Source organism: Dryobates pubescens, chromosome 30 (genome assembly GCF_014839835.1).
Source record: "Dryobates pubescens isolate bDryPub1 chromosome 30, bDryPub1.pri, whole genome shotgun sequence".
NCBI classification, from domain to species: Eukaryota; Metazoa; Chordata; class Aves; order Piciformes; family Picidae; genus Dryobates; species Dryobates pubescens.
Window position 1 is genome coordinate 7,752,623 of NC_071641.1, and position 11,296 is coordinate 7,763,918.

Genomic DNA, 11,296 nt, shown 5'->3' on the forward strand with positions numbered 1-11,296 from the left:
TCATTGGAAATTGTGTGGAAACAGGTGCAAATGTGGCTGTGCTGATCATAGTCCTGCTACCAGTGCTTTGTTCTTAATTTACCTTTAAGGGCTGAGTTAAAAATCTCACTCACAGAGTGTGGCTAATCTCACGTGATTAGGCAGAGTATAAATTAACTTCTCTGCTTGCTCTATGGACTGCAGCTGAAAAACCACAGTTCTTACCTCCAGAGATCTGTCCTTTTCCAGGCTGAGATGTTAATTCTCTCTGTGCATGGAGATCTGTGCTTTTTTAGGCTGAGATGTTAATTCTCTCTATGCACAGAGATCTGTGCTTTTTCAGACTGAGATGTTAATTCTCTCTGTGTGCACAGAGATCTGTCCTTTCTCAGGCTGAGATTTTAATCCTCTCTGTGCACACTACTCACCTTTGGTTCAGACAGCAGTATATGATGGGGTTGTACATCGTTGAGCTCATGGCAAGGAGGAAAATTGCAAGATAAACCTGCTGAATGTACTTCTGCTGGTAGATGTCTTCCTTGAAACTCCCCAGGATGAAGTAGATGTGATAGGGCAGCCAGCAGACAGCAAAAATGATCACAACTACCACCATGGTCTTCACAAACTAGGAAAACAAACCCAGTGTGTTATTCCTGGGCCTCTAGGTGATCATCTGGGCTTGCTGGGGGAAGGGGAAGTGCTGCTTCTGTTTTGGGTCTCTTTTGCCCTCCCAAAGTACAGAGTGTGGTATGCAGCTCTGGGAAAGCAACCAGCCCTGATGGAAACCAGGAGCAGAGAGAGTTACAGCAAGTTTCTCACTGCACCAAGTGGACCTTGTGCAGAGGAACTGCTGTATCAGAGAGATGTGGTAGGGAAATGGGATAACTGCTGTTACAGAGAAACACCCCAAACACACACCAACCCCTCCCCCCACCCAGCTTGTCCAGAGTTTTTCCCTTTACCCCTGGCCCAAAATATTTTGTCAACCTTTCAAGCCTGATCCCACCAGATTTGGTATCAAATCAAAGCTGTGATTTGGAATCGGAGCCAGCAGGGCTGGTGTGCTGAGGGTAATTAAGTTTCACTTCTGACCTTTTTTTTGGCATTAACTTGGTGTTCATAGCAGACTCTGTTAAGGTGGTTGCCTGGAGCTGCACTGCTCCACAGAGTAATTCCTATAATGCTGTATGCAACAAACATCACCAGTAAGGGCAGTAAATAAATCAACACGATCACTGCAATGTGATACCTGGAAAAGAAGAGCAAACATGTTTTTATCATCAATGAAGGGCTGTCTCTCAGCAGCTGTCTTTTGGCCACATGTCTGGCTCCCACTAACTTCAACCCAAAGGGCAGAAAGAAGCAGAAACTCTGCCCACAGACATCACTGCAGTGACTTCTGTAAATAGCAAAAGCTCCTCTCTCTTGTGTTGTGATGCTTAGTCCCTGAAATGGATTCACTGCTCTTTGCAGACAGAGGGATATCATTTATCTTTTATCAGGGGATTTATAGTTCATGGTGCTGCTCAGCCATGAACTTTGTTATCCCACTGCAGTCAGGGAAGGGAGAGGTTGGAGACTCGTGGCTGTGCAAATACAAACCTTTGCCTCACAGGAATGGAAAAGGAGAGTTCTGAAAACTACAGAGTAGTTTTCACTTAATGCTGCTTAAACACCTCCAGGGATGGTGATTCCACCACTGCCCTGGGCAGACTATTCCAATGTCTGATAACCCTTTCAGTGAAGAAATACTTCCTGATATCCAGCCTAAACCTCCCCTGGCCCTGCCTGTAACCATTTCCTCTAGTCCCGTCACTTGCCACCAAGGAGAAGAGGCTGCCCCCTCCTTGCTCCAATCTCTCTTCAGGGGCTTGTACTCCTTTTCTCCAGACTGAACAACCCCAGCTCCCTCAGCCCTCAGAGTAACCTGATGAATGCAACAGCATCAACAGCTTAATTTGGCAGCAGTAAAAAACCTGGATCAGAGACTGCAAAATGTAGCTTTGCAGCTAACAGGATGCACAAAGTCAGCAGGGGTGACTCTGCAGATAGCAAGGAAGGACCACTGCCTGCTTCCAGCATGCAGAAAGTCAGTGGCAGTCATTGGTGCCATGAGCTGCTGGCTGGTTTTGTTTGTGTGTGCAGGCACAACTATAGATCACCAACAGGCTCCTTGGTTACTGCTCCAGCTGAAAGCATTGGCAGCTCCTTCAGCCATGTTTTAGCTGCTTGTCCCTTCCTAGCTTTTCATGTCACCCCACAAGTTTCTGCTGTCTCCCTCATCCTGGGGGGTTGATTATTTTAAGCAACCACCATTTATGGGGAGGGAGCAACCTGCTCACTCAGTTATAGCAGCTGTCAGATTAACATAAACAGTGTGAAAATGAGGCTTAGGCAGGAGGGCTCTGGCACAGGCTGCTGGCAGTCACCCCAAAAGGCTGGGTGCAAATGGTCTTTCTCAGTGTGACAATGCTCTGGAGTTATTTGCCCCCTTAGCAAGCAGGATCACCAGCTTTGCAGAGTGCTGTCAAAATGGGTGTTGGGGATTTGCTCTTTGGGGTAGTTGCAAATACCAGAGCAAGGACTGCCTATCATTGCATTTGTGACACATGGCAAGCTTGTCCCTGCCTGTTTCCCACCTTGCCCTGTTGTCCTCTGTGTGGAACCTCTTTCAAAAGTCTAACACCATGTGCAGAGCACAGCAAAGCCCTTTTGGAGTTTCCATCCTGGGAGGGGAAAGAGAGGATGGGAACCTAAGCCTGAGCATATAGCAAAAAGAATCTTTTCATCTTGCAGTTTTACTACAAAGTTAACCTATGACCAGGGGGAAAAAAAAATTCTCTGTGGTTAAGATCCTTTATTTTGGTTAAACTTCTACCAATTCAGTCCCTTCATATCCAGTATTTCTCAGGCACTGGCAGTCACAGTAGTGCATTGTTTTGGGGTTGTTTGTAAATTTGTGTCAATCATAATTATACCCATTTTGCCTGCAGAAAAGGATTTGCCTTTGTTCTGAAGTCTAGAAGTCAGGAAGGCTGATTTTACTCAACTGTGAAGGTTTTGGAGACCTCACAGCCAATGCAGGAACCCAGTTCTCCATTTCTTTTTTTGGTTTCCTTTGGGTTTCTTAGTAGGTTTTTTTCCCCTCAGTATTTGGACTAGCCCATGAAGGGCTGCACGTGGCTTTTTCTCCATGGTGTGTATTGCAGGCATCTGTCCCAACAGATCCATTGCTCAGGATGATTTCTGGGGAGTGCTGCTTCCAGTTTCCTTTCCAGGAGAGACACTGAAACCTGCAAATCTGAAGCTGTTCAGGCAGAGCGAGCTGGTGAATAAAGGGAGGTGGTGTGTTCAGCAGCTACTGAACACAGGTTCAGCAAGTTCTTTACCATGAGGGAATGCTGGAACAGGTTGCCCAGGGAGGTAGTTGAGGCCCCATCCCTGGGGATATTCAAGGTGAGGCTCAAAAAGGCTCTGGGAAACCTGACCTAGTTGAGGATGCTCCTGCTTACTGCAGAAGGGGTTGGACTAGATGACCTTTGGAGGTCCCTTCCAACCCAAACCAATCACTGATTCTATGATTCTCTTCAGCTGAGGATCCCAGAAAGAGCCTGCCCTGTTACTTGCCCTGTTCAGGACCAGCCTTTCTAGCCCACAGAGATTTTGTTGGCATGCTGGGAATCTCTTGTTTCAATCCTTCCCAAACTGTGGATGTGGGAGAAATAAACCTCATGCTTTTCATCTGAATGAAGTAGTCAGCAGTGACTTTTATGTATGTGGTTGTCTACTATCCTTTCTTCTCAGCTGACAGGAGCCTAGCTCACTGTGTTCCCCAGCATGGAGTACAACCAGGGAGCCCTGGGAGGAACATCACCCAACATGAGAACCTTTTACTCTTTGCTCTTCTCTGACTCTGGAGACTGGGAATGACTGACTGCCAGTGGCTTGAATACACCAGAGCTTGGCCAGGCTTACATGGATCTCCTGGAACCTGCCATATATTGGGGTGAAAACCAGTTAATTTGGCTATAACTAACCACAGGAGGCATCCAGCTGTCTGCCAGAGATGAAGACCACAAAGGGGACTATGTCCCTGGTATGCAGAGCTGGGCAAAAGCACTCACAGTGAAGAATGGAGTCAGGGAGTTTATCACTTGGGTTTAGTTAGAAAAACTGTTTCCAGCTTGTTAATCAATTTGTTCCTTTTCCACAGTCCTTCCATTACTGCTCCATATAAATATGTTGTGCCTGATAAATCTCTCCAACTGCTCTGTGTTCCACGTGTTTTGAATAATGATTAATCACAGCACATCCCCAAAATGAGGGGCATGGCTTGTTTCATTTGGCTGAACAATCTGACTGTGAAGCAGGAGGAAATTGCTGTGAGGGTTAGGAGCTTTGGGGAGTGCAGATGTGTGCCCAGACAAGTCACTCTATAAAACCTTAAGATGTTTGAAACCTGCTCCTCAGACTTTTGTTTTGTTGTTGGTTTTTTTTGTTGTTGTTGTTGTTGCCTTTTTTTGCCCCCCACAAACCAGCATAATTTTTAGCTGGCTTCTCAGCATTAAGGATAATCAGTTTCTTCCTGCTGGTTGGAGGGAGAAAATCCAAAATACTTGGGAGTCAAAAAGCTATTGCTTCTTTAGTGTCATAGTATCAGTCAGGGTTGGAAGGGACCACAAGGATCATCTAGTTCCAACCCCCCTGCCATGGGCAGGGACACCCCACACTAGATCAGGCTGGCCAGAGCCCTAGAGACTTTTTGTGCTGGTTTCTCTTAAATCCACTGAGCTCTGTTTACTCTGTATCTGTTTTCAAAGCAGGGGAGGATGGTGCATCAACCTTCTTTACCCTGGGCCATGTTCACCTGGCAGCTTTTTCACAGCCAGCTTCAACTGAGCTTAGATGGGCTACTCCAGTCCCATATTCCCCTGCTGTATGGTTCCCCCCTCCACATCCTCTCCCAGCACTTCCTGTAACCACCAGTTTGGAGATGAAAGGAATTGCCCTCCTAACTTTGACATGAATTGGAGGTTTTCTTGTTCCTCTTACGTGAGCTGGTGCTTGGATCCAACATCATCAGGCCAGACAACAATGCATTTGGTCGTCCCGTTGTCCGTCATGATCTCGGCGTAGAAGCACTGCGGGAAGGCGAGCCCGAATGCCACCAGCCAGATGATCCCTATGATCACTCTGGTGCTGCCAGCTGACAGCCTGGGCTTGAAGGGATGGATTATTGCCACGTACCTGCAAGAGGAATAGGTAAATGCTTTTACAGTTGGGCTGGTAAACTCTACGACAAACTGAGCGAGGGGGAAAAAAACTCACCCGGGGTGAGCTTTAGTTATGGAGATGCTTTGATAGATTTCAAGGCTATAAATACTTAGAAGGAGCTAAATCCTTTCTGAAAAGAATGATTACAAGTCTCAGGGCAGAATTTATTAAACCCATGTGGATGGTTGCTTCTGGTGTGAGGAGGAGCCCTCAATATAGCAAGGACATAGACCTGATGGAGAGGGTCTAGAGGAGGGCTATGAGAGGGTCCAGGGGTTGGAGCACCTCTGTTACAAGGACAGGCTGAGGGAGCTGGGCTTGTTCAGCCTGGAGAAGAGGAGGTTCTGGGGATAGCAGCCTTCCAGTACTTGAGGGAGGCCTACAGGAAGGATGGGGAGAAACTGTTTACAAGGGCCTGTGGTGACAGGACAAGGGGCAATGGCTTCAAACTAGAGAAGAGCAGATTTAGTCTGGATATCAAGAAGTTGTTCTTCACTATGAGGGTGGTAGAACACTGGAACAGGTTGCCCAGGGAGGTGGTTGAGGTCCCTTCCCTGGAGATATTCAAGATGAGGCTGGATGAGGCCCTGAGCATCCTGATCTAGTTGGGGATTGTCCCTGCTGACTGTAGGGAGGTCAGACTGGATGACCTTTGAAGGTCCTTTCTGGCCTGGACCATTCTATGATCTATGTATTCTGCATATGGTCACAGGATGTCAGGGCTTGGAAGGGACCTCTGAAGATCTTTGATCTTCAGAAGTATTCTCCTGACTTTGGTTTTTTGTTTTAGTTTTTTCTTCTCATTTTTCTTCCTCTTCCCCCATTCCCCCCCCCTTCCTGTTGTTTTTTGTTTGCTTGGGTGTTTGTTGTTGGTTTGGGGTTTGTGTGTGTGTGTTTTGGTTGGTTGGGTTTTGGGGGTGTTGATTTGTTTTGTTTTATGGGGGGTTTTTTGCTAGTTAATTGTTGAAATGCATTGTTTGGTTGGTTTGAAATTCTGGGCTGTGGACTGTTCGTGTTGCTTTGGAGTTATGCACTGTCTAATACTGTGCTCTTTTCTCCTTCTTCCACCCAAAAAAACCCTAACCCCCTAATCTCCTCTGACACCCTGTATCATCACCACAGCAGACTGGACTTTCAAGTATCCTTTACCCTGATTATTCCCCACTGATTTTCCCCACTGTGCCATCCACCTCTGCTCATAAATGCTGGCGTGCTTGCAGTGGAAAGGCTGGCCCTTTGGTCCCACACCTGCTCAGAGCCCTCATGGCACATCTGACTATTAGATTACTTGCAAGCCCAGAGCACTCTCTGGTTTTAAGTTCCCTGTGCAGAAATGTGTGGTGGTGTAATGAGTAGATAATCAATTATGCATTTCTTGTCATGCTTGCTGTGTGCTTTGTTGTGGTTGCCACAAAGGCAAAATAGGGTGGAAAATGCCAATTGCCTCCTAGTTTTCCTCGTGCAAACCTGACAAGAATCTGTGTTGTTTCTTGGCCAGGGCATGGGGAGAGAACTCTGCCCAGCCGCTGCTGCAGGACAGACAGTGACTGCACGGACAGTCAGCAGAGTAAGTAAGCCAGAGCTGCATGGCTGCAGAGCCTTATTTAGCTGTAAAATTGCCATGAGACCTTGCTTTTCTTTAGCTTGTCCTAGGTTCAAATACACTGCTCAAATCTGGTCAGGCAGGAATCAAGTGGTGAATATTCTCCAGGATGTTTGCCCACAGGAGTGACCAAACTGGACCAACCTGTGGCTCTTGGTGGACAGTAAGTCTTGGGTCTAAACAATGCCCCATGCTGCAGGTTCCAAAGGGCTCTAGGTGGAGGTGAGCTGTGCTTTCAGGCAAACTCCTGCAAGCTGGGAGAGCTACCACATCTGCTCTGATCTGGCTGCTCTCGCTGTGTGGCAGAGCTGCCTTTGCCTCCCTGCTGCTCAAGCTCTCTGTGCCCCACTCCTTGTGACATCCTGGGACGCCAGGAGCACGCTCCTGGCACCCTTCCTCCAGTCCCTGTCCTGTGCAGACAAAACAAGCTGAATTTTGGACACTTCTGTACGCTTTCAGAAGAGGGCCTAGGAAACTTTGCTAACTGGAGTGTGAAACTTGAGCTGATAGATAAAGTTTCTGCCTGGAGTGCTGCGGAAAGTGTGAGGTAGAAACAGCTGCTTGGTTATGCAGAGCAGCTTGAAACAGGGAAACAGAGCGGCCCTAAACCCAATGGTGAGCAGTATCACCAGGGCCTTTTCCATGGAAAAGCTGACTTACAGAGCTGTGACTCCTTAACCTCCTTCCTTACAAGAAACCCCTTCAAAAAGACATTGTTTGATCAAAGTTAAACAACCGAGCCCAAGTGGACACAAGTTCTCATAACAATAAATGAGAGCTGTGAGTTTCCAGGAGACAGTGTCGGGATCTATTTTAAGGTTAAGCAAAGAATAGCTAAATATGGTTTGCAGTGAGAAGCCAAGTTTTCTTCCTGATCTGTGCCATGTGATGAGAGAGGGTTTTGGTGCATAGGTGCTTTCACCAAGAGTCCCCAGGGAAGGAGAATAGGGAGGCACAAGGACAGGGCATGGGATGGATGTATGTAAGTAAAAATAATATTCTTTGGCAGACCACTTGCAGGAAATAGCAGTTACCAACAGCCCTTGATTTAAAGCCAGGAACAGCAAAAGAGCACTTGAGTCTCAAACTGAGCTGCTGTTGCTTCTAGATAGGGATTTGCTTTCATCTGGACAACTGCAGGCTGATGAAGACATTGCTCATCCCTGTGCTTATTAGTGATCCTTCCAGCAACCACAGGGGCCACCGCCCTGACCTGCACCATGTGCCCAGCTCTCGTGTGGGTGTCAGCAGGTGTTACCCACACAGGTCAAAGCCACCTATCCCCTCCTAGCTGTTTGGCTTGGATTGTCTATCGTGTGCTTCCCTGGGTGTGCTGGGGTGAACTGAGCTGTGAGCGGGGGCGGGAGTCGTGATGACTCACGGAGCAATGCTCCTGGATGGCTCCAGAGGGACGCTGGCTCCCTGCCCAAGCCCTTCATGGATACACACGCTTGATAAGGAAAGGAGGAAACTTGAAGGAAACTGCAAAGTCAACAGGAGGGCCTGATAAAGAGCCACCAGGTAGTTCTGGACGCTAGGTCTGGGGAAACACCTTAGCCGCGAAATCACGGCAGGGGCACAGAATGAAAAAGACACAGATGTTCCCAGTGCCACACAGAGGGGAAGAAGCAGAGAGAGAAGATAGGAAGGGTGAAGGGAAAGAGGGCAGAAAGCCTAGAAGGGAGCTCAGCCACCTCCTTTTACATGCTGTAGCCATTAAGAGAGGAAATTCCCAGGGACTTTTGGCTGCTTTCTAGTAAAAAGAAAAACAGCGTCACGCTACTTAACAATGAGCTGTAAACACAGTCAGACTCCACAAATTTCAGCTCGAGCAAAAGAGACTTGGCAGATATAAAAGAGTATTAGGAAAAGACCAAATTACCTCAGAAGTCAAACAACATCACTGTAATTACTTTCCTCCCTCTTGGAATAAGTCATTCTTCTGAACTACTGGAGCAAGACTCCGCCACTGCTGATCCAATTCCCATTATTTCTGGTGGTTTGCTGAACTCCCAAGCAGGATTGTGTGGATGCTGGCACTCTCAGCATCCTGCAGCATATTTGTATCATTCCAGCTCTGTCCAAATGAGAGATCCTTCTCATGGCTTACAAAAAAGGGGGTGTGCAGGAATGACTGAGAAACAATTAACGCTCAAGATCACAGGAGTGATAATATAGCAACTCGTTACACATTCAGGCGTGACTCAGGCCAAGGACAAGACCGAGGAGCTGTCCTTTCGTGCCATGTATCTAGCCCCACAGTCTATTTACCTGGTACTCCTCCCACTTTGCTGATAAGGTGCCTGATATGGTTTAGGTGGGGGAACAATTGCATAAAGTATTGCAGTAATTTTTTTATTAACTTAGTGTGCACTGATTATTTTTGGGGGGGGGGAGGGGAGGGAGACACACACCTTATCTTCTCCATTCACCTCTTACCTCTCTGCAGCCACAGCTGTCATGGAGTAAATGCTCACAAACATGGCGGTGATGGGGAACCAGTTCTGAAACCTGCAGAACTCCTCGCCAAAGTACCAGACGTTGTGGCTGGCGTAAATGAAGTTGAAGACGGTGTTGAAGGTGGACATCAGCAAATCCGAAAGAGCCAAGTTGACGATGAAGTAATTGGTAGCAGTCCTCATTCTCCTGTGGGCCAGGATAATCCAGATGACGGTGACGTTGCCGACGATGGAGGTGACAACGATGAAGGAATAGGTGATAGCCCACAAAGCAATCTGCCATCCCGGCTGGGTGAACTGCGTTACCGCCGTCCAGTTGCCGCTGTCCTCCGGGGGCTCAGCCTGTGAAGCGTTGCTAGCATTTGAAGTGGAAAACGTGCTCATGGCTTTGCCTTTGGCTAAGGGCAAAATAAAGCCTGCCAGCATCTGCTCATTTTGTTGCGGTAGGTGCTGGTGTGATGAATCCCCATGCACATGCCTTAGAAAGACGACAGGGTGAGATGTCTCATGTCCTCTCCTCCTGTTTTCCAAGTGATGCAATGCAGTTCCAGGAAGAGGTGAACGATACTGAGGGCCTCCTTCTTGCCTGGCATTTTAACCTCCACTTGAAGAGCAAAAAGCTAAGAACAGCTCTTCCCCTTCAGCTTTTCTTTTTTTTCCCCCTCTGGAAGTGAAAAAAAAAAAAAAGACAAAGAAAAAAGGAAGGGGGGAAAAAAAAAAGAGAGAGGAGGGGAAGGAAGGTGTTTTCCAACTCAGTGACAGGCAATGCAATGTCTTCCTTTAGATTATTTTTAGGACAAAGAAAATATAAATGGGAGTATCGAGCCAGAAAACTATCCAAGTGGAAATCCTTCTTCTTTAGGGCATTGGTTTTTCTAAGGCAGCAGGTATCTGAGTCCTCTGCAGCAGGACCAAGTGCTGCACGGGGTTGCACTTGGTTTTCTTTGCCTGTGTAACAGTGAAGCGCAAGGCAGGAGCTGTACTTCGATAAAATCTCCACAGTTTTTAAGGCAGCTTGGGGAGGAGGTGGAGCCTCTTGCAGGCAAAATCTAAACATCCAATCTGACATCACATGAGATGTGGCAAAGTGGTACTTGAAAGTTTCCCCCCTCTCTGTTTTGAAATAACCTCTGAAATGGACATGCTGTTATAGCAGGATTTTGTAAGCTTAAATGCAAGAGTAGCTACTCTGCCAGGTTTACCATTCCTGCAGTCCTTTTGTTTCCAGGGCCTTTCCTAGCTTCCTGCAAGCTCTTACAGCAAGAAAGAAACAAAATATATTCAGTGTCATTTTAGCCCAGTGGTCTTGCTCTCTGCAAGAGGATAATTTGGAGGCTTATCCACATTGTTAATTCATTTGACTTTGTGTGATTTATTTCATATGAATATTATATGATAGCAATAAATTTTACATTATAGAAGATAAGCTGAGCAGCCATACTTAGTAGATTGGGTATGATTCAGTTTACTTAAATTACAGCTATGTGTCCTTTTGGTGCTCGAAGGGTCACCGGTGAATCGTGCCAGGAGAGAGGCATTTGTGGGGCCAGACTTCAGCTGGGTTTTCTAATAAAGGTGCAGTGAGAAGTTGGCACCCAGAATCTCACCCAGAGCTCCAGAACTTCTGCTCTGGCTGCTCTCTAGCATAGAAACATTCAGAGGAGCCTTAACTCCCAAGCTTCCCACACAATGCGATGGTGAGGGGCTGAACCAGGGTCATTCCCCTGGGCTGCTGCATCCCCCTCCCCAGTGTGTGCTGCAGAAAAGCGCTGCCCTCATGCATGCAAGGAGCAGTGTCTGGCCCTTGTGGGAAAGAGGAACCCCTGACTCCCATCTTCTGCTCTGCACATAGTGCTCTTGCTCACCCTCAGCTTAGCACTAAGTGACATAAACATAAGCAACACGTCGAGGTTGAGATTTCAAAGAGAACTTGGCACTGGCTTGTGACTGCTCTGCTGGAAGCTAGAAGTGTTCCAGGTAT

The 11,296-nt window shown here is 47.2% G+C and overlaps 1 protein-coding gene across 1 annotated transcript; it reads right to left on the reverse strand.

Annotated features, from left to right (window-relative positions):
- Nucleotides 1-403: 403 nt before the first annotated feature.
- On the reverse strand, nt 404-9,699 carry TACR2 (tachykinin receptor 2). The gene is made up of 4 exons (XM_009898797.2): nt 9,296-9,699; nt 5,032-5,226; nt 1,072-1,228; nt 404-604 (listed from the first exon to the last, which is right to left on the reverse strand). Exons 1-4 carry the CDS (start codon nt 9,697-9,699, stop codon nt 404-406), a joined length of 957 nt encoding a protein of 318 aa, XP_009897099.2.
- Between the last annotated feature and the right edge of the window lie 1,597 nt (nt 9,700-11,296).